The 27448-nt window shown below is 56.4% G+C and overlaps 1 protein-coding gene across 3 annotated transcripts; it reads right to left on the bottom strand.

Annotated features, from left to right (window-relative positions):
* Window positions 1–263: 263 nt before the first annotated feature.
* TONSL (tonsoku like, DNA repair protein) lies at window positions 264–26485 on the bottom strand. 3 transcript variants are annotated; one of them, XM_084848510.1, is made up of 26 exons: window positions 26287–26485; window positions 25196–25291; window positions 23441–23583; window positions 21909–22092; window positions 21049–21178; window positions 20271–20442; window positions 17853–17967; window positions 17580–17728; window positions 16234–16386; window positions 15933–16058; window positions 14799–14988; window positions 13769–13830; window positions 12468–12557; window positions 11096–11168; window positions 10797–10960; window positions 10029–10152; window positions 8719–9446; window positions 8352–8428; window positions 6635–6791; window positions 5226–5304; window positions 4541–4842; window positions 3838–4009; window positions 2751–2929; window positions 2405–2478; window positions 1530–1663; window positions 264–995 (listed from the first exon to the last, which is right to left on the bottom strand). In XM_084848510.1, the coding sequence occupies exons 1-26, from the start codon at window positions 26315–26317 to the stop codon at window positions 802–804; spliced, it is 4098 nt and encodes a 1365-aa protein (XP_084704636.1). In that variant the 5' UTR covers window positions 26318–26485; the 3' UTR covers window positions 264–801. The 3 variants fall into 3 exon arrangements, 2 of the variants coding, with proteins under 2 accessions (XP_084704636.1, XP_084704637.1); XR_014789949.1 differs by having other exon boundaries at window positions 280–995; window positions 4541–4784; window positions 26287–26421; XM_084848511.1 differs by lacking the exons at window positions 264–995; window positions 1530–1663 and adding an exon at window positions 1885–2085 and having other exon boundaries at window positions 26287–26462.
* Window positions 26486–27448: the final 963 nt, after the last annotated feature.

Raw genomic sequence — 27448 nt, 5'->3', positions numbered from 1 at the left:
CAAGGCTTTAGTACTTGTCGTTTCAGGGAGTGGGGAGATTAAATCTGGCTCTGAAAGCTTTGGCCACAATTCCAAATGAACTTTCAGAATGCACAAGGGACTTTCAGAATGCACAAGGGAATGCCTTTGGGCTGATCATAAAACCGAGAAATTCAAATGGGCAAAGGCTGTGCAACTCCCCCCCCCCCCCCGACTTTGCCCATAACCAATCTGAGTGAGCTTATGCAGACTAGTGGCAACCTCAGCAAGCCAGGCACACAAGGAAAAATGCAGCATCTTCTGTTGTGGAGGAGGAGGCAATGACATTCAATTCATGTTGAGGGTTCAAAATTGAGCCTCACAGAGGCAGGGCTGCTGGGCAGCACAAAGGCAAAAGGGGGGAATAAGTTAGAGTACGACACAGGAGACAGCAGCTTTGTCGGGGGGGGGGGGACGCGTGCAAATTTTGGACTCTGAACACATGGGCACAGGTCCGGCAGAAGCACCTTCCTGGCTGCAGCAGCTTCTCATCTTTGCTTCAACTCCAACCCCTCTCCCTTCATGAAGGCCCTAGAGAGTCAACCACCCCATAATTTACTATCCGGTGGGTATATCACCCCTCTGTGCTGGATCTTGCGGGCTCACAGAGGCCGGGGAACTGCCCCTGGTCCAGGCCAGGGTCGAAGAGTCTGATCTGACACAGATTGTCCAGTAGCCATTGCAAAGACAAATCCCGTGTGCTCCTGGAAGCAGAGCTTTCGGGCGATGTCGAAGTTGGCGTCGCTGGCAAGGCCACGCAGTGCTTATGCGGGATGGGCACCGCTACAGGCGCTGGCAGAACAGCTTGTGGCGGTGGGTGACGGAGCGGAGGGTGCTGCCTGCCGGGCCCTGCCACAGCTCTGCCACATCCTGCCGGTCACTGCTGGTGAGGTGGCGACTGCAGAGCTGCAGCTGATGCACGTGGGCGGAGAGCTTCGTCCATGTGACACTGTCCAGGGGCCCCCTGACAGAGCAGCCTAGGAAGGAAGGGAGCACACCAGTCAGCTCAGCCTCAGTGCCGCCAGTCTGCCAGTCCCGGCTTCATCATCCTGCTATCCATCTTGGCATTTTAGTGCCACATGCTGCCTGAGGGAGGGGGCACCCGATTTTACTTGGCAAGCTTCTACGCTCCCTTCCATCAACAAAGTATCCAATGCCCTTCAAACCATTTGGTGCAACCACCCTCCCCCAAAAGGAAACACTGGCCAAGGAGGGGTGCGTGGGTGGGGTTTTGGGGGACCAGGGGTAATTTGCCAATGGAAGAGGCGCAATTTGTTATTTTTTAGCTGGGGGGGGGAGTCCTTGACGATAGCTGGAGAAGTTAACATAGGCGGAAGGCAAGAATGAACCATTCTCCAGGGAGGAGGCAGCACTGACAAGTAACAAGCAGGGTTCAGCTGCTCCATTCTGAAGGTGCTCCTTTTCAGTCCTATGGGGGGGGGGGGGAGGCACCAGACCTTCTGCCACCAGAGGCCAATGCCAGGCGTGGGAAAAATGTCTCCAGCGCTCACCAGCCAAGCTGAGGACCTGGAGGCCGCATCTCCTCCCCTCCAGGGCCAGCAGCAGCATCCGGAGGCCAACAATGCTGATTTCAGGGTTTGCAGACAAGTCCAGCGAGACTAAAGATTGGCAAATGGGGAGGCACCTGAAGAGAGAAGGAACATGACATGCCCGTTAGTGAAGGGCAGCCTGCGGACCCCCAGCAAAAGGCCTCCTCCCCCAGCCACAGGCATGCGCTGGGGTCCCTGCCTTAGAAAGTTTATTTCTAAGGCAAGAACAAAGCATTTGCAGAATACTTTCCCAAGCACTCAAAACCCACAAACCCAGTAACTCTAACCACTGCCCTGTAAGACAGGCTGGAATTACCCTGGCATGGCTCAGGTCTGGCTGCCTTCTGTTCATCTACCCGTAAGAGCTTCCTCCTGCCTCAAACACACAGCACTGTTCCCAAGAGCAGCCAGCCTGATGCCTTTGGAAGCTCACAGGTGGGAAGTGACAGACCTATCGTCCATCCAGCAGAGGGAGGTGATGGGAGCTTGGGCTAAGAACCTGCTTGCGTTATTGCAACTTGAGAGAGGGAGAGAGAGAAGAGGACCGCAGAGTTACATAGGGCCCATGCAAGAAAATCCTGGAGGAAATGGCTGGAGGAACAGAACGCTGGATTCATTGGCAAGATTCCTGCTGCTCCTGCTAAGACAGAGGAGGGGACACTGTGATGGGCAACTCCTTCCATCCAGAGTGCAGGAGGGCATGAAGAGGCTGTTTTGCACCCTTTGCAAGGGAGGGGCAAGGGCCCTTTTTGACGGTGGGTGTCACACTACAGCCGAGTGGAAAACACCTCAACGTTAAGCACACTGAACGGTAACGAGGAAAGGGAGGCAGGTACCTGGCCAGTTCTGCGACGGCATCATCACGCAGGCGATTCCCAGAGAAAGTCAGGTGGGTGAGAGCGCAGCCTTCCTGTCCAGAGAAAGTATTGGGACAGAAGGGAGAGAATGACAGAGTGGGTTCTGTCCTCTCCAACAACAGCTGAATTTGCTGGGATGGGGAAGCTTGAATCACATGCGAATGTTGCCTCACCCACAGCTTAAAGACAGCCTTAGCCAAGCTGCTGCAGTCTGGTCTGGAGGGCACCAGCTGGCCTGGGCTTTCCATCTGGTCACAACTGCTCAGGGCAGGTGACCAGAGGGCAGGGCTGGCTTCCCAAGGCACTCAATCCCGCTCCACCATACCTGTGCCAAGTACCTGCCCAGCGCCTCCTGCAGAGGCTGCTGGTCGCCCAGTCTGGTGCCCACTGAGCCAATGTCCAGGTGGGTGAGAGTCGCGCAGGGCAAGCTCTGGAGGAGAAGTTCAAGGCCAGGGGAGCCCAGGGCATTGTGGGACACAGAGAGGATCTTGAGGTTCATGGCTCCTGAGAGGAAACTGCCGGTCAGTGTCCGAGCAGAGGAAAGGGAGGGACTGGAGCATGAAAGGGGCTGACAGGGACAGCAACGGAAGGCTGGGAGAGTGAGGAAGGCGGAGATGGGTGGGGGGCCAAGTGCTGGAACATCCAAAGCACAAAGAAAGAGTCCAGACAAGAACACAGCTTCAGTGGATGCCGCATAATGAGTGCCGGGGGGGGGGGGCGGCTTCCGGGGGCTTCCCCACACCAAGAGCTCACACCTCAGCATGCATCTATCACCGCAGCCCTGCCAAGAGCAGGCTGAGCCAGGGCAGAGTGCGCAGAAGTTGGGTGGGGCGAGCAGGTAGACAGCCTAGCCAGGCGGGCAGAGCCCCCCCAGACACCACTGGCCACTGGTGCCAAAAATCGCTTGGAGTGCCCACTTAGCGGAGGAATTAAAAATCCCTGTATTTGCACGACCATTTTTGGTCACATTCACTGTGCACCACCCCAAGCTCTGTATGGATGAACGGCGGCTTCCAAGTATTTTTAACATACAGAAACAATGGAGTAGAGACACCCCCAGAAATATCGCCACAAGAAGCAACTGAACACAGTTCTCATGGCAGAGAAATGTATCCCTGCATCCCTGAATTGCCACCTACTGAGATGTGACAGCAGGCAGAGTCCTTATTTTGGGGGGTGCGTGCGTATAAAGTTCATTTCCCAGTAAAGCTATTTGACCCTCCCTGTGAGTAGCAGAAAAAAACGTGCAAAATTAGCAAACCAATGTAATATTTGCTTAACTTGTATAGATTTTTGGTTAGAATCCTTTATTCTCGTTTGGAAGAAACGCAGGGACAGGCGCAGCCCTCTTGTATTTACCTTCCAGAGTCAAGAGCTCACCTCGGCGGCTCCATCAGTCCTGCTGCACTCACCTTTCAGGGCACTGGGCAGCAGGAGGCGGCACTGCTCCAGGACGGCTGAGGTGAGGCTGCAGGCTTGCAGTCTGAGCGTGCTCAGGACAGGGCAGGCCTGCACCAGCGAGGCCAGGGCCTGGGCGCTGCGGTCGCCCAGGGGGTTCAAGCTGAGATCCAGTTCTTCCAAGTTCTGAAACAAGGAGGTGGGTGAGTGGTGCTGAAGGGAGGGACCAGCCACCTACCGTCAAGGGGCGGGCAAGGCAAGGGGAGCCAGAACTCCAGGCCAGGCGACACCAGGAGGTCAATGAACTGGGCTGGCAGCATGCCGTTCAGGAAAATGTGGCTGTTGTTCCAGATCCCCAATAGGCTCAGCTTTCGTTTCAAAAAGAACACAGTTCTAGTCCTCATGGTGGTGTACATGTGGCATGTAACACGCAGACACGGTCTGCAAAGGGCTTCTGTGTTCAATGAAGGGAGCTTTGCTGCCCTGCAGAACCACATGCCCCCTTCACAGCTTTCACTCGCTTTCTACCAGCTGCCTCTCATTTCCCCATTAAGCTGTGACTCCGTTCTTGTTCTTCCTGCCACGCAACCCCACCCACCCAGCCATTCCCCATGTTGGAACACTCCCGGAAGAGGCAGGACGCCCCCTCGAGCCCGCCTCCAAGGCTCCAGCGTCCTCTGCTGGCCTTGGGAAGTCGCGGCAGCCCCTCCAACCCACCTGGAAGGCGAGGGGCCCGGAGAGGCCAGCGGCCAGCTTGTGCAGCCCTTCGGGGCCGAGCCGGTTGGCCGAGAGGTCCAGCTGCTGCAGACCAGGCATGGTGCCGACGCTGGCCAGCAGTTCTTCGGCTGCGTCGTCACCCAGGCCGGTGCCGGAGAGGCACAGGTGCCGGATGGAGGCCTGAAGCTTGAGCGCCCGGAGGAGTGGGGCCAGGTGGAGGCGGCGCAGAGCCACGCCAGGAATGCTGAAAGACGGGCCCGATTCTTGGCGCTCCAGCACTCTCAGGAGCAGCCGGTGCTCCCCTGTCAGCCGGGGGCGGGGGGAGAGACACACACCCCAGACCTCAGCCAGAGCAGAAACCTCTGCAGCTGGTGTGGCTGCTACTGCAGCAGCCAGCCTGGCGGGGAAGCAGGAGCGCAGGTGCGCCTGGGGGCTGTCCCGCAGTGCTCCCTTGGGGCGATGCCAACCAGGAGGCTGCCCGGGCCCGGGGGAAGGGTGGGCTCGGCAAGCGCTTCGGCCCCTGCACAGGCCAGGTGGGGAACTCTGATGCCCCCGAGCACACCCGCCCAAGAAGGGGGCTTCCGAGTGTGCAGGAAAGCTCGGCCCCCCGCCCCCACACGCACTGCTTGCCCAGGGCCTTGGTGACCACGGAGAAGCTCCGCTCTGCAGCGGGACAGCAGCTCACCCACAGCCAGGCCCCGGCAGGCCTTGCGGTATCGCTCCACGAGGGGCGGCAGGTCCCAGGACTGCACTTCAGCCAGCACCTGCCACAGAGACCAGCCCAGTCAAATTCCACTGAATAAGTCTTCAGATCATTTCAAACACGGCACGCGCAGATTAAAAACAAGTGATCAACACCTAAAACTTAAAACATAAAACTATCACAGAAGAATCTAGGATTAAAGTTTAAAAAATTACACACACATTTTAATGAAATGAGGTTTTATTAACTCATTACGACTCCACATAATTTGAACACTGTAACATGGCTCGTTTAATCAGTTTTCCCTTTCCTTCTCCCCTTAAACTGGCCGCCTCTGCCACAAAGAGGGCAACTCTGAGTCACAAACTGGTCAGATCCTTGTAAGTGGAAATTCATCTTGTCCTCAACCACCCAATTTCTCATATGGCCAAGAAATGGAGAGAAATAATCTCCCCCAGAAATGGAATATAACCAGCACTCTAGGAAATAGTGGCCCAGATCCTCCACTTCAGATGCAGCACGTATACAAAGTCTGTCTTGCCCTGGAATGCCCGGGGATCTTCCTTGATGCATCTTCTCGTCCATTTGTTCGAATCGGAGGTGGGAAAAGGCCATGCGTTGGCCCCTTTTCAGCGGAGGAGAGATTGTTCTTCCTGAAACTGGGGCTTCGCCCTCCCTCACCGTTTCACACACCTTGTGTTCGACACAGCGGCTATGCCTGCCACACAGACAGCACGCCCAGGAAGGCCAGGGGCCACCAAGGGCTGGAGCTCCCATGGCAACCCCAGTCTATCTGCACTGCCTGCCTCTTGGCGGGGGTAATTCAGCCTGCCTGACTCCCCAGACTCTCTGAAAAGCAGGAGTGGGGAACTGGAGGCTGTCCAGGCAGCTTAGCCTACGGCTCCCACCAGCCCTAGCCAGCACAGCCAAAGTGTGAGAGTGATGGGAGCCAGAGGGCGACAAGCTGCCCAATCCAAGGAACATTCCCTGTCTGTCTGGGGCGAGGGAACTCGACGTCCATCTTGCCCCAGAGCCAACAGACCCAGCTCTGCTGCGGCTCATGGCCTGCCCCAATGCCTTTGCACTGATCCACACGTGTAGCTGAAAGGGCAGGAAAACCAGGCTTGGCCAATGCCCAAATCGTCCAGGATCCATGCAGGGCCTGCTGCAGTCACACGGCCAAAGAGAAGACGTCTCGATGGTTACTCCCAAGAGCAAGGAACGACGAAAGGCCAAAGTGCCCAGGAGGCCAACGCCCACGCTGGGTGCAGGAAGGGGCGGGAGATGTTCCCCGGGGCAGGGGCACCCAGGCCTGGTCTCCACTCCCCCAGCCCCGGGACAGGGCCTCGGGGAGAAGCGCAACCACCACCCCCCTCACGGCGGCTGCTCACCTCCTCATTACTCTGCAGGACATCGACGATGAGGTCTGGAGGAGCCAGGAGGGCCCCCTCTTTCTTCAGGGTCAGGCGCGGCAACAGCCCGCAGGTCTGGTAGTAGCGTTGGGCGGCCTGCTCCGCCAGCCACGACACAGGGCGGCTCTCACTGCCACTGCAAGGAAGGGCAGAGGGCTGCAGCAGGCGGCAGGGGGCGGCGGCAGGGGGCGGCGGCAGGGGGCGGCGGCAGGGGGCACGCTCCTCTTCCCCGCCCTCCTGGACCCCTCCCCACCCTGAGGAAGCACCAGAGATGACACTCCCCTGCCAGCTGGAATCCTCACAGCTGCTTCCCAGGGGCCACCCCGCTCTCGCCTCCAGGGACGGCAATCTCTCCCCCGCTCCCAGGCCACATTCAACAGCGCAGAGGAAAAGATTGGGAAGACAGTGGCGGAAATGCTCCCTCTCTTCCCAACAGAAGTCCCAAGTAGCTCCCTCTTAGATGAACAGACAGCACTCGCTTCTCTCCATAAACATGAGGACTAGACGCTTCCTGGCTTTTTGTAACACAAACATTCCTGATGGCCCCACAGTATAAGCCAGACCAACCATTCTTAAACGTTGGTCTGTGCCACGCCACAACTAAAACAGCAGAGTAATACTGAGGCCTATTGCCCAGCAGTGCCAACAGCCAAACGAAGACGACTCCTCTTGCCCTCTGACATGGTTCTGAAGGGAAGGGGGGGCTTTGCGGGGAGCAGAGGAGCGCACACACGAGGTTTGCCCCGGCTCTGTCACAGTGGCCTGTGCCGGTCAAGGCACTGCTGCCCAGACCAACGCTCTGCTAACGCCATCCCCAACCTGGTACCCTCCACATGGGTTGGACTCCAACTCCCATACCCCATTATAGGCTGGAGGATTATGGGAGCTGGAGTCCAACCCATCTGCAGGGTACCAGGTTGGGTAGGGGTGATCTACAACTATCTACAGGTAAGGCTCAGCCCTGGGCGGCTGGAGTTGCCACTTGCTCGGCCCTGGAATGCAGGGGGTGAATGGAAGAGCCAGGCTGGCAGCAGCAGGGGCAGGACACAAAAGGCTGACGGCGAGATAGAAAAGCCTGTGGCAGCTGGCGGAGCTGGAGTGTGTGTGGGGGGGAGGACTCATCTATGCGGGGCAAAATGCAGTACGAAGAAACCAGAGGAACGTCAGAAGCGGCCTTCTCCTGAGCCAGACCCCAGGTCCACCTAGGCCTGCACTGCCGACACTGACGGGCAGCAGCGGCTCCCCAGGCTTTCAGGCAGGAGTTTTCCCACCCCACCTAGAGATGCTGCTGGGGATCGAGCCCGGGACCTTCTGCATGCAAAGCAGGGGCTCTGCCACGGAGCCACGGCCCCGAGTGATCAGTAAGGCCTGATCGCTAAGGGGGCCTCTGCGTTCAGAGGCAGTATAGCTCTCAATGCCAGACACTGCAGGCAAGCACGAGGGGAGGGGCTGTCCTCCTCAGCGCCTGCTCATCGAGCGCCGAGGATGCTGCTGGAAAAGGAGTGCTGGATCAGCCGGTCCTCTGGGCTGACCTGGCCAGAGAGAAAAGGGCTTCAGGGTGGGCTGGCAACAGCAGCCCCAGCAGCAGGGAGGGAGGCACAAGGGGGGAGTCCCGATGCCAGGGAAAGAGCCCCCTTCCGCCCAGTTTTAGGGCGGGAGGAATGGCCAAAGGGCCTGGGCAGCCCTGCTCTCTTACCTGTGGGGCACGGGAATAAGGAAGACGTTGTCCTGCACCTGAACTCGCACCCGAATTGAAGGTGGGGGAGCCGGGAGCTGCAGAGGGGGGGGGGGTGAGGGTCAGAGGTGCCGGGTGCAAGACAGAGGGTCCAGTCCTTCTCCCTTTCCCCATGGAATAGCATTCACTTCCTCCACCCAGGAGAAAGGAGAGGGTGACCACCTACGCCCCTGGCCAAGCAGGAGGATGGGCCTGACCCGTGAAGTCTGCTGGCTGACCGGGGGGGGGGGGGGGGGTGTCAGTGATACTGCAGCCGCCACCACAGGGTGGTGCCAGGAACCAGTGGCCCAGCCAGAAGCAAGCCAAGCGTGCGCCACGGAAAGCTCACCTGCACCGATCCGGGGAGGGGGCTTTCTTCACCCCCCGGCACCCCACTGACTCCAGTACAGCTGCCTGCCCCTTGGAGGTTGCTGGCATCAGGCCCAGGCTCTGGGCTGCCCACCACACCGGCCCCCTGAATCCGCCCCAGCGGGGTCCGCTCTACGATCTGGGTGAGCCGACTCTGTCGGGTCCGCCGCCTCCCCCCGCTAGGAGCCTCAGGGGGCTGGGGGGGGGCCCCGCCGTCACTCTCGGACTCTGTGCTCTTGGCAGACTCTGACCCCGATGCCTCGGCCGGGCCCTGGCGGCTCCTCTTGCGAGAGCGGGGCTGGGGCCCCAGGTCATCTTCCAGCCAGTCGTCCCCCAGGTATTCGTCAGGTGGGATCAGGGCTGGCCCGGGAGGAGGCCTGGGGCGCTCTGGGCTTGGCGGGGGGCGGGAATGGGCACTGCCCACCCCCAGCATGGCAGCCCGGTATTCGGCCGGGGCAGCCCCCCGCTGCTCAGCCACGCCCACAGGCTGCGCGCCCTCCTCGCTCGGCAGCGTCTGGCCAAGCAGCCGCTGCCTCTTCTTGAGGGGCCTCATGGGGGTCATGCAGTCCTCCTCAGGCTCCTGCCGGCGCTCCCCAGGGCTCCGGGGCTCGAAAGCGGGGCTTGAGGGGCAGGACGGCTGGGACTCTGCGAGCTCTGCATCAAACAGCTGGCTGGCCGACTGGCCTTGCGGTGGCTGAGACCCGGAGCCTGCAGAGGCAAAAGCAGAAGCCGCCTAGAGTGGCCGGGGAGCTGGCCAGGTGGGCGGCTAATAAATCTAATAAATAAATAAAAAATAAAGGACCCCCAGTTCATGCCCTCATCCTTCCACACACCACGTTCTCAAGAGCATCAGCTTTGGGCAGGCTCAGAACGCCTATTCCTAATCTGGAGAGACCAGCGTCACTAAGAAATGCAAGCCAAGACCGCGCCGTCTGTGTGCGTGGCCCCTCTGAAGCTGCCGCCGCCGCCCCCTGGACTTCCGAATGAAGCGCCAAAAGGTGCAGGCACACCAGCCTCTTCGTTCCCGAAGCAGGCAGCCCATGCCGTCCCGAAAAGATCCCTTCCCCAGGGGGAGAATCAAGGCAGGTTGGGAAAGGGGTCAAAGCGGTTCTGGGGCGGTGGGGGCCCTCTGTGCACTGGCAGGACTGCGACTTTAACAGGCAAGCGAAGGAGCCGGGGTTGCATCGGGGCTTTCTGGGGGGGAGACTCAGACTGCCCCCCTCCCCCGGGCCACCAGCCACGCCCCTCAGAGGGCCCCGCGGCCACGCCCCTCGCGCAGCACAGGCCCACCTCGGCTCATCATGGCCTTCCGGAGCAGGCCCTCCATGGCCTTGCAGCGCTCGCGGGTTTCTCGGTCCAGATCTCGGCCGTAGAGTTGCATCCAGGCCTGGAGAGTGCCCAGGGGGCTCAGGCCCTAACATGGGGGAAACACAGGCAGCGCTGGCACCAGCAGAACCACAGGCCCAGCTGGACTGCCCCAGGGCTGCTCACACATCCCGCAAAAGGCCTAACGGATCCCCTTGCTCTTCCTGATGTTGGGAGAGTCCCTGAGGCTCCAAGGGCGCCAGCTGCAAGCGCTCCCCCCAACCCCGGCTGGGCGGTGCCTGCCAAGGGAAGGGCAAAGCGGGCAAGGCAGGTGCTTGGGAAAGGCCATCATGGTGGGAGCAGCAGGACTGGCAGGCCTGCGCTGAAGCGCTTGAGGGCTGCTGCAGCAGTGGCAGCTCCGGCTTCCAATCCCAGTTGGCTCCCAGGGGACACTGATGGGGCAGGAGCAGCAGCAAGGCAAGGCAAGGCAAGGCTGGCCGGGCAGGAGCAGGTCTACAAATGAATGGTGCAGGAGCAGGAGCACAGGCCGGCCGGGCAGCCAGCCGTGCTGAGGGAGCGACGACGCCCTCTCCCGCTCCAGGGATTGCCACCTGCTTGAGTCGAGACCCTGGAGACCAGCCGCCAGCCAGCAGGCCGGAACTGGACTGCCCAGCCCCACTGACGCCCTCCAGCCATCCGAGGGCCAGCTCCTGCTCAGCCTCCGCGCGCTACCCGGTTCAGCACGTGCCTCACCTTGGCGTTGTGCAGCAGCACGGAGGCGCCCCTCTGGATCAGGAGCTCAGCCACGTCAAAATGGCCGCAGTTGAGGGCATCGTGCAGGGGGGTGATGCCCTCGCATCCGGGCCCCCCAGGGTCATCGATGGCAGCTCCGTGGTCCAAAAGCAAGCGCACGATCGCTAGAGGAAGAGGCAGCGGGTTCACGTCCAACACAGCCCAGATCCCACATCTAAAGAAAGTTCCTCTGTTCTCCTGGTCACAGAGCCAACACTTTCAGGCTGCCCCTCCCCCCCGCCCGGCACCTCCCCACTTACCCAGGTGCCCATGGTTGCAAGCCTCATGCAGGGGGGTCCAGCCACAATAGTCCCGAGGGTTCAGAGGATGGCCCTGATGCAAAGAGGAGAAACGTAACCACGGAAGGCATCACATGGGGCTTTAAGCTGGAAGAGAAGCTTCTTTCTCCTCACCCCCAACGTCTTTCCGCCCTGTGTCCCCCTCCTCAAACTGAGACGGGGGGCAGCAGATGCTGCGGAAGGGCAGCTGCCCCTCCGAGGCTTTACTTGGTCAATGTAGCACCTGTGCTTCTCCCCACAGCCAGCGGCTCTGAGCCAACGTTTTTACTGGGATGCTTTAGGAGTGGTGTTAATTGGCCACCGACTAGTTCTAGGGAAGAGGCAGGGAAGAAGCCCCAACTCCATCCATTTTGCGATGGGAGAGTATCAGGTCCTGCCACAGCCAGAGAATGTGCACTCTTTATCTCAATGGGCCATGCTTCTAAATAGCACCTTTCCTGGTCACTACGGGTGAATAGGATTCCCTTCCAGGTAACCAAGCAGGAAACCTTTACAGAAGTCAGTTCCTTTTCTGACTTAAGCCACAAGCAGCTACCCCATAGCAACGCATGGGCAGGTGGGACAGTAAGAACTCATGGGGGTGTTCCGACGATCACAGCGGGGAAAAAGAAGCCTTTGAGGCTTCTCCCCTGCCCCTGTCTTTTGCATAATTACCCGTGCTACAGTGTGAGTCGGTGTGTCATCCAAACCCAGGCACAGCATTGGGGGGGGGGGGGGCTTCGCACCCACCCTACAACTCCTACCGCAAGTTGTGGGCTGTAGAGTAGGTATGAAGCCACCTTCACGGTGCCACGCCAGCTTTGGACAACACACCCACCTGCACTGCAGCACGGGTAATTCTGTAACGGACAGGCGTGCGGGGCGGGGGAGAAGCCACGATGGCTCCTTCTGCCCCTGTGATCGTCTGAACCCAGACTTTGGCTAGCAACGTTTGCAAATTTGTTTGCAAGGCTGCAGTCTTGAAAGGCGGGCAAGAAACGCATTCAAGAAATAAAGTCTGCTGGAAATTCATTTGCCCTTTAAAGCAAGTCAGCAAAGGCACCGAGCTCTGGATCTGGGCTCATCTCTGCCCATTTCCCAGCATAGCGGTGGAGGGGTTGGAACTCAGCCCAACCCAGCACCAAGACCATCCACCAGGGAGGGGAGAGACAATGCTATGGACCGCGGGGCTGAAGAGACAGCCGTGAGCAAGGATCTGGGTCGCCAAGCAGGAGGCACTGGCAAGTTGGGGATGGGGAGAAGCCGCCCTCCCGCCCTCCAACAGAGGGGCTCAGCCAGCCCCTGCCCCTTCCGGCTGTGGACTTCTACCCTGCCAGCGTGGGCCAGCACTCACCCTCTCCACGAAGAACTGCGCCCGGTGCAGGCGGCCCTCAATGCAGGCGCGGTGCAGCAAGGTCTCGCCCTTGTCGTTCCGCTGGGTCCACTGAGGGGAGGGAGAGACGGGAGAGCAAGGGCACCAAGATTCGGCCCCCACAGAAAACACACACAACACACACACTCTCTCACAGCCAGCGGAGGAGTCCAAAGGCTGGAGAGGCAAGAACGGCCTCGCAGGCGTCAGGCGTCTCTCTAGGGCAGGGCTGGACGTCTAGGGAAGACGCTCTGGCACAGCGCAAGCAGGGCGGGAAGGGCCGCCCCGCCTTTCACCAGCAGAGACACTGGGCGCAGCCTTTCAGCAGGCCAAGCGTGTCTGTCCAGTCCTCTGCGGCCTACTCTGGGGGTCCCAACGTGGTGCTCACAGGCACCACTGCACCCATGAGGCACGTGAATGAAGGGACTGATTTCTCCATTCACTTGATTGTGGGGGAGGGAAGTTGTCCTGCTGAAAAACAGCTGGGGGGGTATCCCACCCTTCACCAAGCCTTGGTGCAACAGGGTCTTTGGCGGCAGCAGGGCAGGGGGTTCTCCCCTCTCCAGCCGTTTTCACCAGGGGGAAGGGTGTGTGCTTGTGCGTGAGACAGAGATGGGCACTCGCGCAACTCTACCCCTCCATCAGTTTCTTCTCTCTGTGGTAGGGGTGTGTGCGCGTGCGTGTGTGTGTGGGGGGGAGAGAGAGTGGGCATGCGCACGAGTGAGCAGGGGGCATTCTCAACATTTTGTGACTAGCCACAGCCCACACCACAGCCATTTTGCAGTGGTGGCTATGGCATTTTTAGAAAACGCCTAATGGGTCCAAAGCCACTGGGGACCCCTGGCCAGCCTGGGCTCTCTGAGGACTCAGGCCAAGGTCTTTCCCTTCCCCTGCTCCTTTAGGCCCTTGGACCTGGAGGCGCCGAGGAGCGGCCCGGAACCTCCCGTCTGCAACGCAGGTGCTCCAGCCCCTCCCTAGCTTGTGCTGCCTCTGAGCACGGCGATGCCATTCAGCCACATCAGCCAAGAGACGGGGGTTCGCATGCCAGCACAGCCGCAGCCTGCCCCCTGGGTGCCTTCACACAAGCCACCTTCTTTCAGCCTCGGTTTACCATCGCTGTCACACGGGCCTATGCTGTAGGGATACAGAACTGACACGCATCTGACTGCCAGAGCCCGACCTCCTCGCAAGTCAAGTCCAGCAAACCACCACTCGCCTCGCCGGCCTCCGGGCCCAAGACTTACTGGCCCAGGGGTGCTGTGTGGATTGCAGGCCCCACCTACCTTGTTGATCCTGCGCTGGCCAGGGATGGTTTTGCTGTGGCCCTCCATCTCGTCCTCTCCATCTGGAAGGGAGGCAAGGATTTCGGAGTCAGAGGCACACAGGCCACGCAGCAAAGCATTCCTTCCCTCAAGAGCAGCTGATCAGATAACGCAGGAAGCTCACAACAGAAAGGCAACACCCCTCTCCCATTTGCCCCAGACAGCCATCCGGGAGAAGCTGCAGAACTACCTCTAGCACGCCGAGTAGCAACCTATCTATGCTTGGCTCTGCTGATGCTTTTAAAACAAGCAACTTCTCTCAACAGTCTCCAGAAGACCTGGCAGCAAGGAGTTCCACGGATTAACTGTGTGCCATGCAAAGTACTTCCTTTCATTTGCCTTTAACCTGCTGCCTGCTCATTTCAGCGGACAATGTCAAGTCTCACCATTAGGAGAGGGAGCATGACTAACTCTGCCAGAGTCCCTCCACACAGCTTGGGATCTGAAGAGTCGCCATCATTCCCATCTTCCACCCCAGTTATGTTCCACTAGAGCTGACAAACAGAAAGTGTCCAGCTTAATGGCTTCTTCACAAACAAGGAAGACCTGTGGAACTCTCTCCCAAAGGAAGCGAAGCTGGCCCCTTCACGGTTCAGTTGTAGGTGAGCTCTTAAAACCTCTTCATTCTGTACGGCTTTTTGGTATTTGAAATCTCTTAGCTCCACACTCTATTAGTAAGATTTTCTCCTGCTTGCAATTTCTGCTGTTGGCACTGTTATAACCTTTTCACCTTGTTTTAATGTTTCTAGAGATATTTGGGCAAAAAGGCAACTCATTAATTATTTTGAAAAAAATCTTTTTGGCAGTCCTTTCCTATACCGTCTCCAGCAGACTACAAGAAAAGGCCGGATTCAGGACTACACACCAATCCCAGACTTCTGCAGGACTCAGAGGAGAGAAATTTAGAGGAATGCAGGCAATTCCCACCTCCTTCCCACAGCCACCAGCACTAGCTACAGCACCCCCTCCCACTTCACCCCATGACGCTCACCGCTACCAGAGAGCTCCAGGTCACTTGCTTCCAAGGGCTCGCTGCTCTGCAGCTCCTCCTCCTCGCTGATCTCCCCATCTGAGCGCCAGCCCTGGGAGTGGCAGAGGTCCTGCAGCCGGGTGAGCGTGTTTGCCGCCTCGGGGCACCCGCATCTCTGCTGAGAGGCATGGAGGTGCTGCAGGATCTGACGCTGAGAAACATGGATTCAGGATTGGGAAAAAAATATATTCTGATCTCTCCTCCTAGCCCATTCCTGATTGTCAAGGTAGGCTACAGGATATTTAGATTTAGGGCTTCAAGGCAAGAAAGCTTCCTTGAAAAGTTCAAGTCTTGCCCAAATGATGTGAATCAATGCAAAGCACAAACCCTTTGCAAAACAAATGTCAAATTGACAATAGTGCAAGCAAAAAGGGAATATGAGAGTCAAATTGCTAAAAAGTTATAAAAACTGATATAATAATTGTTTAATGAATGTAAACATTGGACTCTCTAAAAACAGAGCTGGTATAGGGGCCGAGGGTGTGGGTTCAGACGTGAGCTAGACAACCCCTGGTTAAGTTTTACTTCAGCTATGGCCCTGCTGGGTGGCCTCAAGCAAACCACTCTCTCTGAGCCTCAGGTTCCCAGCCTGTAATAATGGGGAAATAATACTCGCCCACTTTCCACAGTGGTCATAAGGACTACAACAAGATTAATATGTGAGGCAGCCTCTCTGAACACACAAAAAGCACTATATATACTGGTTAATTATATATATGATTAACGAATGTATCTGAAGTAGGAAACCTGCCAAAGGTGTAGTAGGTGTGAAAGGCAGACCCCAGGAGACTGCGGAGATATGAATGCTTTGCATCCACCTTGGAGGGAGCCCCATGCCTGAACCACTGTGTTTGGGAAGGGGATCTGAAGAGGCCTGCTAGACGTAGGTGAGAAACAAAGACATTTCGCAGCCCTGGAATCAGCCTCCTTCTCAGAGGAGGGAAGGAGCCCAAAGGGGACGCCAGTGATTGTGTGCCAAAAGTCTGAGGCAGAAGAAAGGCAAGGGTCCTGTTTGGAGGCCCCTCTCCCACAAACCGACCTCCTCCTCCTCCACACCAAAGAGGAAGCAGCACCCCCCTCCCTGTCTGGGCTCACCTGCAGTTTGGGCTCACCGGCCTTCTCTGCACACTGCAGAGCACTCTGAAAGCACAGTTTCAGCTCCCCATGACTTTCTTTGGCCTCCTCTTTGGCCAGGGCAATGCTCAGCCACGTCTTCCCCATCTGTCCGTGGAAGGAAGAGGCAAGGCTCAAGCAATTATCCAGCTCCCCTTCCCTGCCTCCATCACACCAGCTCAATGCTGGGATTTGGTGGGCGTTGTTTCGGAGGGGGTGCACTACCAGCAGGAGAGGAGCTCAAGTCCACAGCGGAGCCCACAGCGCCCTGCGCCCACCTCACCTCCAGGGGGTTCCCCTGCCGCAGGGCCAATTCTGCCCGATAGTGGTGCACTGCCCGGATGTGGTCCTTCAGGTCCCCAAATGTGGCAGCCAAAGAGACGTGGATCACGGCCAGCTCCTGGTCCGGACGCTTCAAAGACTGGGCGTGGCACAGCTGGAACAAGATCGGACGTGGCGTGGCTGGGCATGGAGCAGCCATTATGCCACAGTGCCACTGCAAAGGGGACCAGCCCACTGCTGGCACACACAGGCCCTGGCCAGCACAGCTGCCTTCCTCATTCCCTTGGCCAGCTCGGGATCACCATCACCCCTGGTCAACTCAAATGCTTAATCTTGGCCCCACCTCACTGATGCAGCCAGAGTCCCGCTTTCTAGGCCTGGAACAGCCTCCACTGCTTTACGTCTGTCTCGTCCTTCCCAGTCTGTTCTTAAAAAAACAGTTCTCCTGAAAGCATTTGGCACCAAGCAGTTGCCTAGAGTGTTGCACACTCTGCCCCTCTTAAGGTCCCAGACTTAATCCCTGCCCTTGCATGCAGCAGGGCTACAAGAGACCTGCCCCAAGACACTGGGGAGCGACTGCCATCCAGTCCTGGCCTTGAGGGGCCACATGAATTTAACCCCTTACAATGAGATCCAGTGGCCCCAGACAAATGCTCCACATGCACCCCAGTCCCTGCCTTCTCTTCATTGGCTAGTGAAGATGGAGCACCTCTGGGGAAGGGCTCCTTGGCATGAGATGCCCCGTGCTCTCTTCCTTGAGAAAGTGCAGGGCACCTCACGCTACACTCCTGGTGGGGAGGGGGCCACAGCGGAGTGGTACAGCCCATGCTTTGCCCACAGAGGGCCCCAGGTTCAATCCTGACATCTCCAGAAAGAGGGCTGGTGAAAGGACCTGGGCCTGAGACCTTGGAGAGAACTGCCAGACAGAACAGAGCAAGCCTGCCCCGGACTGGTGCCCTCCAGGGGCATGCTGGGAGTCGTAGTCCAACACATCTGGAGGGCACCAGGTTGGGGAGGGCTGGAATTGACAGTGCTGGGCCAGAGAGGCCAAGAGTCTTGCTCAGGAAAAAGCAGCTTTGGATGTTCACGGGCCACCCACCACGGCACTGGTCACTTCAACACTGCTGCAGGCCTGCGTGTGCCCAGGCCAACTGCTTGCCCTCTACGTAGCATGCTCCAAAAGCAGTCTGACAACCATTTTGTTGAAGAACTGCAGTATTCTTGAACCCCCCTGTATCAAGCCGGCTCCATCCAGCTGACAACTCTGCACGCTGCCCTCCCTGCCTCCATGCCTTCCCTGTTCGGATGCCAGCCTTAGCCACCCCCTCGGCAGCTGCCTCGCCTCACCTGCTTTTCGTAGGCCTCCACAGACCGCGGGTAGTCCCCCGCCCTGGAGAAAAGGTCCCCCAGTTGCTCACACAGGCCCAGGGCCGCTTGCAGGTTGCCGGCAGCCTCCGCCTCTTCCAGGGCCTGCTGTAGACGGCTCACCTTTGAGGCTGCCAGAGAGAAAGCATCCCAGGAGCGCTCTCAGGAGGGCTGCAGATTCCACCGCAGGGCACCTTGGCCCTGGGGCGGCCCCATGGATGGGGCAAGATGAGCACTCCCCCCGCCCCAACTCACTGTAGCGCAGGCTGCGGCAGACGCTCTCCCGCTGCTGAGACTGCTGGGAACCCAACAGGTAGGCCTTCTTCAGAGATCGCTTGGCTGCCACAAAGTCCCCCAGGCTCAGCAGTACCTGCAGGAAGACACGGAACAAGCATCAGACAGGACAGGCCCCCTAAGAAGCTGTGATGGGCCTCAATGCCCTCCCTAGAGATGCTCCCCTGAAGGAGATGGAGACAACTGTGCCCCAGAGGCCCGGCAACAAGCCGCAAATTCCCTGGAGGACAACCCCGTGCTCCTACCTGATGTCAAGAGCAGCCCAGGTGCCGTACGGTGCATGGGTGTGATGGGGCTTCTGCCACAGCAGCTTATAGCCCACATTAAAAAGGCGGGGGAGTGGACAGAGACCAAGAAGGAAGGGAGGAATAGGGGAATATGCGGAAGTGGAGACACCAGTAAAGCAAGGTGAGGCTTCTTCCTTAAAGGTTTTGTTGACAGGGACCAGGGGTGGGGTGGGGAGATTTCACTGTGGTCAGAAAGTACTTTTACCAGCAAGACATGGGAGGCAGGGAAGCCCCAAGCACCTCCACAGCAGGAACAGTCCAACTTTCCCCAACATGGTGCCCTGGAGATTATTGGACTGCAACTCCCATGATTCCCAGCCACCACGGCCAGTGGGCATGCTGGCTGGGGATGATGGGAGTTGCAGTCCAACATGTCTTGAGAGCACCACGTTGGGGAAGGCTGCCTTAAGTCGCTTCTACCACCACTCCTAGTAGTCCCAGGGGAAGCTGATGCCTGGTGTGGGGAAAGTGGATGGGGAGAGGTTTTTCTCCCTCTTTCATAATACCAGCAACCAGTGGGGTCCTCCCCTGAAGCTGATTGGTGGGAGATTCTGGACAGATAAAAGGACTTCTCCACACAGTAGTTAAAACATTGGACTCACTTCCACAAAATGCAGCGATGGCCACCACTTTGGATGGCTTTACAAGGGGACTGGACAAATTCAAGGATAAGGATATCACTGGCTACTAGTCCTGATGGCTCTATGCTACCTCCAGTGTCAAGAGGATGCATGCCTCTGTACACCAGTTGCTGGGGAACATGGGTGGGAGGGTGCTGTTGCGCTCATGCCCTGCCTGTGGATTCCTGGTCGACAGCTGGTTGGCCACTGTGTGAACAGAATGCTGGACTAGATGGACCCTTGGTCTGATCCAAGGGCTCTTATGTTCTCTCACAATATGAATATGACTTGCAATGCATTAGAGTGAAAGAGAATGAGAGAGATTAAACAGCACTATGTTTCATTTTTTGCTGCTGCTGCGTGGCAATTCAACGAGGTGCTCGTGTCTTCTGACCTCGGCGTTTTCAACTGCTGTAGAATCTATTAGGAGAACACCTCAAACCCAGCCACTGGAAGGCGCCTTCCTGGTTTTAGAACCAGAAAGGGCACCCTTGTCTCTAGCTTCAAGAGAGTCCCAAAGTAACAAGGGAGCCTATCACGCTAGAATTTTTCCCAGCCATCTCCTCCACATTTGTGCAGCCTCCTTCCCTTCTGTGGTGCCCAAAATGGTGCTGGCGGCTTTGTTCAATTAATTAAAGGAAGGGCTTGAACCCTGTCCTAAGCTGGTACCAAACACAGACCCAAAATCCTGTTAACACAGCCTGTGGAGAAGAGGACCCCCAAAGGTTCCCTACACAGTGGTCCCAGGCATGATCTGAAGGCACATGAGACTGCTACCTTGCTAAAACTAAGCAGGTCTGGGTCTGGTCAGGGCTCGGAGGGGAGACCACACAGGAACCACATGTAGCCACCTTGAGTTCCACGATGGAGGAAAGATGGGATATAAATGAAATGATAAAATATTTAACTATGAGGGGGCAATTCAAGCTCAGTAGCCCCACCTAGGGAGAGAGAGAGAAGGGAACATCCCTGCACACCAGGGACACCAAACATCTTTCAGCCCAAGGGCCGAATCCGGTTTTGGAGATACTCTCGAGGGCCGCATCCCAGTGGTGAGCAGGGCTAAAGGCAAAGAGGGCGTGGCTGAAAAACACCAGCATATTTTGGCGTAAAGCTCTTACTGCTAGCCACTAAGACTTGGAAGAGGCAAATCAACCCTTTGGAATGGGAAAATGACTCCACAGAAGCTAGGAAGCTGCCAAACGATTGGTGATTGGGGGAAAGGAGGTGGAGCCATGGGAAGGGGGCGTGGTCTCCTGGAGAAGTCTGGAGTGCTGGATTGCGACCCCAGGTAGGCTGAATTTGGCCCACGGGCCTGAGGTTCAATACTCCTGCTGTACACAGACATCACACACATACACCTGTAAGAGCCACGAGGATTCTGTGCCTCTCCCCAGGCAAGAGGTGCTTGGGAGGCACAGCGCTGCATGCGGCACCCCTGGCCCAAGGGAGTTGGGGTCTGCCTCCCTCACCTGGGCAATGCTTGCACAGCACTCACTCTCCATGTGCTTCTCCTTCATCGTGCAGGCGCACTCCCGGGCCCTCTCCAGGCAGCGCATGGCCTTCGAATGTTCGCCCTCCCGCAGGTGGATGTTGCCCAAGTTGAAGTAGGCCCGGTAGAGGTCTTCGTACAGGTGAGTCTGTCTAGGAGAGGGGGAAGAGACAGCCCCGGGTCACCAGAATGCGCTGCTTGGTGGGTCAGCCAAAGCTGACTTGCCCCTTGCAAGCATGTGCATTCTCTACCTCTCTGGCCTAGGAGCACGCATGACCAAACTCAAGCCGAGAACCTCTTTCATCTCCACAGGTCTTAACAGCCATAGGATGCATTAACTCCCTGACCCTCCTTGTAGACTGGCTTGACAGTACCTCTGAGCATATGCAGATTGCCAGTATGCAGCCATCACTAATTCCCACACATTAAGGATGAGAAAGCTGGGCCTTTGGGACTAGAAGCTGTCCGGAACCTGTCGAGGCGGCTATCTAATCCGAGAGTCTGCTGTTGTTAGTTCTGGACAGAGGGAGCTTGCCACTCACCACAAGCAACGGGGGGGGGGGGGGGGGAGGATGTTGTCACAGCATCACCTGCCCAACAGAGTAGAGGCCAACGCGCAGAGTGGCCTTCCTCAACCTGGTGCCCTCCAGATGTGTTGGACTGCCACTCCTATCATTCCCAGCCAGGAGGGCCAGTTTGGAAATTTTTTGGATTGAGAATTTCCCAGGAAATCTGTACAGAGGGCGAGGAGCCCTTACTCCGAGATGTAGATGCTCTTCTTGATGTAGTAGGTGTGCTTGGCTGGGTTCTTCAGGCTGTCGTAGACCAAGCCGAGGTTGAGGTAGAGCCGCGCCGTCATCTCACTCACCTCCCGCTGGGGGACGTCCCCTGCAAGGAGCAAGGCAGCTTGCCGTCAGCCAGCAGGCTGCAGTCGGCACAAAGAGCCCCTCTCCAGCACCCAGAATGAGCCCCTCTCGTCAGCTCCCTCTCTAACATGGGCAAGATAGGGGTCCAGCGCCCAGCAGGGGAAAGAGGACTGCCTGAATTTCAGGCAGGAATAGTCTGGGCTGAAAGCTCCTGGCTCTGGCTAGGATGTACAAGAATTTTGTTCCTGTTCGCAAATTGTGCAAACATGTCCCGTTTGCTACCCCAAATGCGAACTCAAGCAGGAATGCAATTCTCAGGTAATTTTCTCAATTTCCCAGACTTGCATTCCTATCCAGAAGTGTGCACTTGGACAAGTGTGCACTTTCAAAAATTTCCCCCACATCCATATTTTCAGGCTTTAGCCTCAGGTGGGAAATGAGCATTTCTGGTCAGGAAAAGTGCACACTTTTTAAAATGAGCATTGTTCTCAATCAAAGAAAAAAAAAAAGAGACACTTGCTCTCAGGAAATAAGCTTCACAGAACAATTCAGAGAACCTCAACAAGCTTAAATGTTGCATGTTTGCCCACTCCTAGCTGTAGCCCACTGAAGACCTTGCTTTCCGTAAGCTGGATCCCCTAGTCTCATGGCAAGCGCTGCCATCTGGTAGTCCTGGGCTCACACACAACTCATCTACAGCACAGTGCAAGGGTCACCTCCATCACCCCTCGCCCCATCTCTACCAGCAGTACCTTCCAACTTTTCCTCCAAAATAGCCAGGCTCTTCATGAAGGCTTTCTCTGCCTCCTGCAGGGCCTCACTCGATTGGTCGCTCTCAGCCATGAACATGTAGGTGCGGCCAATGGTGGCCCAGGCCCTCTGCTGCTCGATGTGATTGGAGACGGAGCGGGCCAGCTCCAGGTGACGGCGCTGGTGCTGGCCAGATGGGGACACAGAGGGAAGCATCAAGGACCAGCTTCCCACCCCCGCAGCGTTCCCTCCGCCCTATGAAAGCTCTGAAGGGAGCTAGACATTAATTCATTTCATTTATTCCATTCCTATGCTGGGAACATAGGCCAACAACTACAGCCCAACAGCCAAAGCTCTCTGGGTTATAAACAAAGATTATAACCCTAAAAATGCAATATAATAATGTAATATAAAACTAATGTACAAAAATATAACAGTTTTAAACAATCAACAGTCAATCCCAGGACCCACCCTCCCAAAACCAAAGAAAGAAGCTTATCATCCACTGTCAAATGCTTTGGAGTATAGGAAAGTCTTAACTGGGCACCGAAAAGATGACAATGTTGCTGCCAGGGAAGCCTCACTGGGGAAAGCATTCCACAATCTGGGGGCCACTATTGAAAAGGTTCTGTCCCTTGTTGCCATCCTCCGCACTTCACTTGGAGAAGGCACCTGGGGGAGGGCCTCAGATGATGAGCACAGCATATGGGTAGGTTTACACTGGGAAAGGCGCTCCATCAGGTACCTATAAAGCCATGTAAGGCTTTACAGGTCAAAACCAGCACTTTTAATTGGGCTCGGAAACGTACAGGCAGCTGGTCCAAGTGGACAATTATTGTTATACGCTTAGACCTTCTGATCCCCACTATTAATCTGGCCACCGCATTTTGCACAAGCTGTAGCTTCTGAACAGTCTTCAAAGGCAGCCTCGTGTACAGCACACTGCAGTAATCTAACTTGGATGTTACCAGAGCCCAAACTACAGAAGCCAGGTTATCCCTGTCCAGATAAGAGGCATAGCTGGGCCATCAACCAAAGCTGGCAAAAGGCACTCTGTGCCGCTGAGAACCCCTGAGCCTCAAGTGACAATGATGACTCCAGGAGAACCCCTAAGCTATGAACCTACTCCTTCAGGGAGAGTGCAACCCTATCCACAACAGGTTGAACACCCTTCATCTGGTCAGAAGAACCAGCCACTAACAGCATCGGTCTTGTCTGGATGGAGGTTCAGTTCCATAGCCCTCATCCAGTCCATTGTCACAGCCAGGCACCGACTTAGCACATCTGCATGCACTTTTACAGGTCCACGTCCCCAACTCCAAACAGAAAACAAGCATTCTGCTAATGGAATCCACAGACTCTACAAAGGAGTCTGTATATAATATTTTGGAAGGGAGATAATTTTGTGGTAGGTGGTTTTGAACATGAGATCCAGGTACAAATTCCACTAAGCCACCAAGCTTGCAAGGTCACCAAGTCATTCTCAATTCAATTGCTGCTTGCTGGGGCAGCAAAACTCCCACCTGATACCTACCTTCAGTGCTGCTTCATAGCTCTCCAGCTCAGCCAAACACTCCCCGATTTTCCGGTGGGCAACAGCACAGCCGATTATGTCATCAACACTCTCCAGGAGATGCAGCTCCAACCGATGCTCTTCCAGCGCCTCCTGGAAGCACCCTGTCAGGGAAATGGGGTCAGCTGCGGACCTCCGATGGCAGGAAAAGGAAATGCTGCAACCCTAACTGGGCTAGGTTGGGCCTATTGCACCAAGGTGGGGGCAGGAGGAGGACACATTTTATACCAACCAATAGTGTCAAAATCCTGCCAACCACACATGTCAGCCAGCACCCCTGCTCTTGCCTCAGAGGAGGTCTGTTCCCGGCAAGAGAAAGTAAGGACCACAGCAAGGGGCCATAGCTTAGCAGCAGAGAACATGCTTTGTATGTGGATGATTTCACACACTTTGCATGTGGTTTTTAGATTTTATGGCTGTTCTTAAACATATAAATATAAGAACAGCTGTGCTGGATCAGACCAAGGTCCACCTAGTCCAGCATTCTGTTCACACATTGGACAACCAGCTACCTGGGGGAAAGTCACAAGTAGGACATCAGTGCAATAGCACTTTTCTCCTTGTTTTCCCCAGCCACTGGTGTACATAGGCCTACTACCTCTGATGCTAGAGGCAGCATATAGCCATCATGACTAGTAGCCACTGATAGCATTGTCCTCCAGGAATTTCTCATGTACTGTCTGTTATTTTGTATTGGATTCTATCTTTTAAACCATTTGTACTGTATTTTATTCTTTCAGCCATTTGTAATCAGCCCAGAGAACATTTGTCATGGGGTGGATTAAAAATAAAACAACTAAATAAATAAGACCTGGCCTCTGCCAGAGAGCTGCATTATCAGAGTAGACATTACCAAGCGAGAAGGGCCTGTGGCCCAACACCTTGGGCCGGTTTGTACGATCTCTGTGGGTTAAAAAACAACAGCCCCTGGGTTATTTGACAGTTGTTTCCCCCTTTAACAAGCCATGCTGCCCAGGTTCAGACAACATGACAAGCTGCGCCTGGGTGTGTGATTAGGCAAATGGCGCCCAGCATGTGCCATGGCTTGTATAACCCATGGTGATCGTGCAAACCAGGTCACTCAAAGGCAGCTTCCGAGATTGTGTTCATCTACAAGGCATTGCCTCAGGAGTTACGACTGATTCTCACTCCTCCTGTAGTCATCTTTTTAATTTGTCATTTTAAACAAATTAAATCTTGAATAGTTACAAATAATCTTGAATAGTTTAAGATTGTTTTTAATGTTTTACTGTGTTTCTATTTGTTTATTGCTCGTTTTCTGAATGTTTGTAAACCACCTTAGTTGATTCCAGAAAGGTGGTATAGAAATGAAATAATAAAGACATGGCAACCATGTTTCACAACCAACCCCTGACCTTGCTCCACTTGTGAACTTTCAATAGCATAGTCAGAATTCTCGCAGCTGCAGAACCGAACATCTGGCAGAGAAACAAAAGGCTTGGAAACAGCAGCGCAGGAGGGATCCGAGAGCCAACCCTCCCCACCGCTGGCCACACAACCCAACTTGGCCCTTCAAACATCAGAGCGGGAGTTGTATGTAGGCTAAAGCTTCAATAGTCACCCGTGTTTCACCCTGCAGCAACAGCCATCATGTGGAGCTATCTAAAGCAACCAGCCTGTAGCATCCTTCATCCTCAAAACACCTAAGCTGGAGACAGACTTACAGATCTTCATGCTCCCCTGGATAGCACTCACCATGGCGAGCCAAGATCCCACCCAGCTGGTTACAGAGAGCAGCTTCCTCCTTTAGGTCCCCCTTCCGCTGGGCTTTCTCCTTCCCCTTCCGGAGTTCTGAAGGACAGGAGGAAAAGAAATGTTTGTCTCATCCCCAGGGTTGGAAAGCAAGTATTTCAAATAGCCAGAACTATCCACTCGTTTTTTTGAATAAGCTACAGACTTGCCCCAACACACACTTGCCTTCCTGGACAACACCCCCTACCCCCACCCCAGAAAAGAACTGGCTGACAGAGAGCAGGGGCCGGGACCTCAGAACGTCGTAAGAAGGTCCTAACACAAGAGGTGGCTCTGGCCAGTAGCTGTAATACGGGACTAGCCAAGTTGAAGCAGGATACGTCTATCCATGGCTGTCAGCCAGGAGGCCAAGCGGGGCCTCCACTCAAAGAGGCCTTTGCGCTGCTTTGCTCTCTCATACGACTCTATGTCTGTAATATGAATGCAGGACATTTCAAAGGCCTCCTTGTGGGGAGTCACGGCAGGTGTGTGGGTGACGGCAGGTTACTTGAGCCTCAGACACCAAAAGAGCTATTTATTAATAATAATAACGGCAGTAATAAATAACTGCACTTGTGTCGCTATTCTGCTTTTGACCCTCCCAATAACCGGCGTCGAACGTATTAAAAACACAACAACAACATTAAACACCAAGTCGAGTATGCAAGGATCATCTGAACGGGGGAGGGCAGAAGGAAGGTCGGGAGGGCGAGAGCCCCCGGGGCTCCGGCTCCGCACTGCCTCCAGCGAGGGCAACCACTAAAAATCCGCCCCATCTCCGAATCGGGGCGCGGAAAGGAGCGCCCGGGCGGGCTCGCGGGCTGAGCATGTGCGCGGAGGCGCGGAGGCGCCCCCCCCCGTTCTCGGGCGGATCCGCAGCCGCCTGATCCAACTCACTGGCGACGAAATCAAGCCCGATCGAGCGACCCCCGGCCAGCGCCCGCCCGCCCGCGCCGCGGCCCCCCCCGCCCGGGCGCCCCGCGCCAGGCGGCTTCGGACTACGGCGCCCGTCGCCCCCCGCCGACGCAGCCGCCCCGCGCAGGAAGCCCACGCACGGCGCAACTCGCGCTCCCGCGCGCCGCCCATCTCGCCCAGGCCCGCGCTCGCGCCGGCCTCTCCTCAGCGCCGAGCTCCCGCTCGCCCAGCGCCTCCGCCATTGGCCGCCGGGCGACACGGCGCTCGCCTCCCGCGGGCCGGAGCCTGGCGCGCCCCCATTGGCGGGCACCCGTCCAATCGCGCGCTGCCCTCGTCTCCGCCGCGGCGGGCCCCGCCTCGCCCCGCCTCGCCCCGCCTCGCCCGCCCGCGCCCCGCACGGGTGGCGCCTGCGCAGCTGCCCTGCCGCGGAAGGCGCGCCTGCGCCACGGGCAGGCTGGGCCGGGGCGGGGGCTCCGGCGCCTGCTCTTCTGCGCTGCTCTCGTCGCACAGGGTGGGGAGCGTGGACTGCAACTCCCATGTTGCCGCACCACTGGGGCTCATGGGCGTTGGATTCTAGCAACATCTGGACGGCCACGCGTTCCCCACCCCGGCTTTAGTATCTTGTAACCCTCCTCCAACTGGCGCCTTCCAAGTGCGTTGCATTGCACGCTTGCGGGAATGCTGGGAGTTGTAGTCCTACGCGTTTCGAGGGCCCCCGCTTCATCATGCGGAGCAGCCCTTGACCTCTCCTCCTCCTCCAATGCATCAGCCTCCTCCTTCGAAGCCTTCCAGGCTAGTGGCCACTAACTCCATTCACGTTGTGTGAAGGGCACACCTCCATTACTGAACCTGAGTGGGTGGTTCTAGAGAAAACGCCGAAGGGAGAATCTAGCGTGAAACAGCTGAATTCCCCTACCGAAAAGTTCAATTTCTCCACCTGTGGCCTGAATCAAGATTGTGGAATTTTATCCCACTACTGGTGTTAATTAACTTAAGCCAGGATGTTTATCAAAACTACTGTGTAGATAGTCAGTGTAATTATTTTACATGGATTTAACTTTTGAGGCAGTTAGCACTATTTCTTTCACTGCTCCAACCTCACTACTGTTTTTCTTCTCTCTACATCCATCTGTCAACCATAACACTGCCTGCATCTGACTCCATCCACAACAGCTTGTGTCATGATCAATTTGCTTGTCTTTAAGGTGCCGCTAGACTCTTCATTACCAGTTTTTTTCCCTTTTGTCTGTTCTGATTGACTCTCTTGCCGCTGGATCACAAGAAATTTTGCACCATGAATAA

Source organism: Heloderma suspectum, chromosome 4 (genome assembly GCF_057233095.1).
Source record: "Heloderma suspectum isolate Gila_16-S chromosome 4, 16-S_ref, whole genome shotgun sequence".
NCBI classification, from domain to species: domain Eukaryota; kingdom Metazoa; phylum Chordata; class Lepidosauria; order Squamata; family Helodermatidae; genus Heloderma; species Heloderma suspectum.
This window is presented reverse-complemented; position numbering and strand designations above follow the sequence as displayed.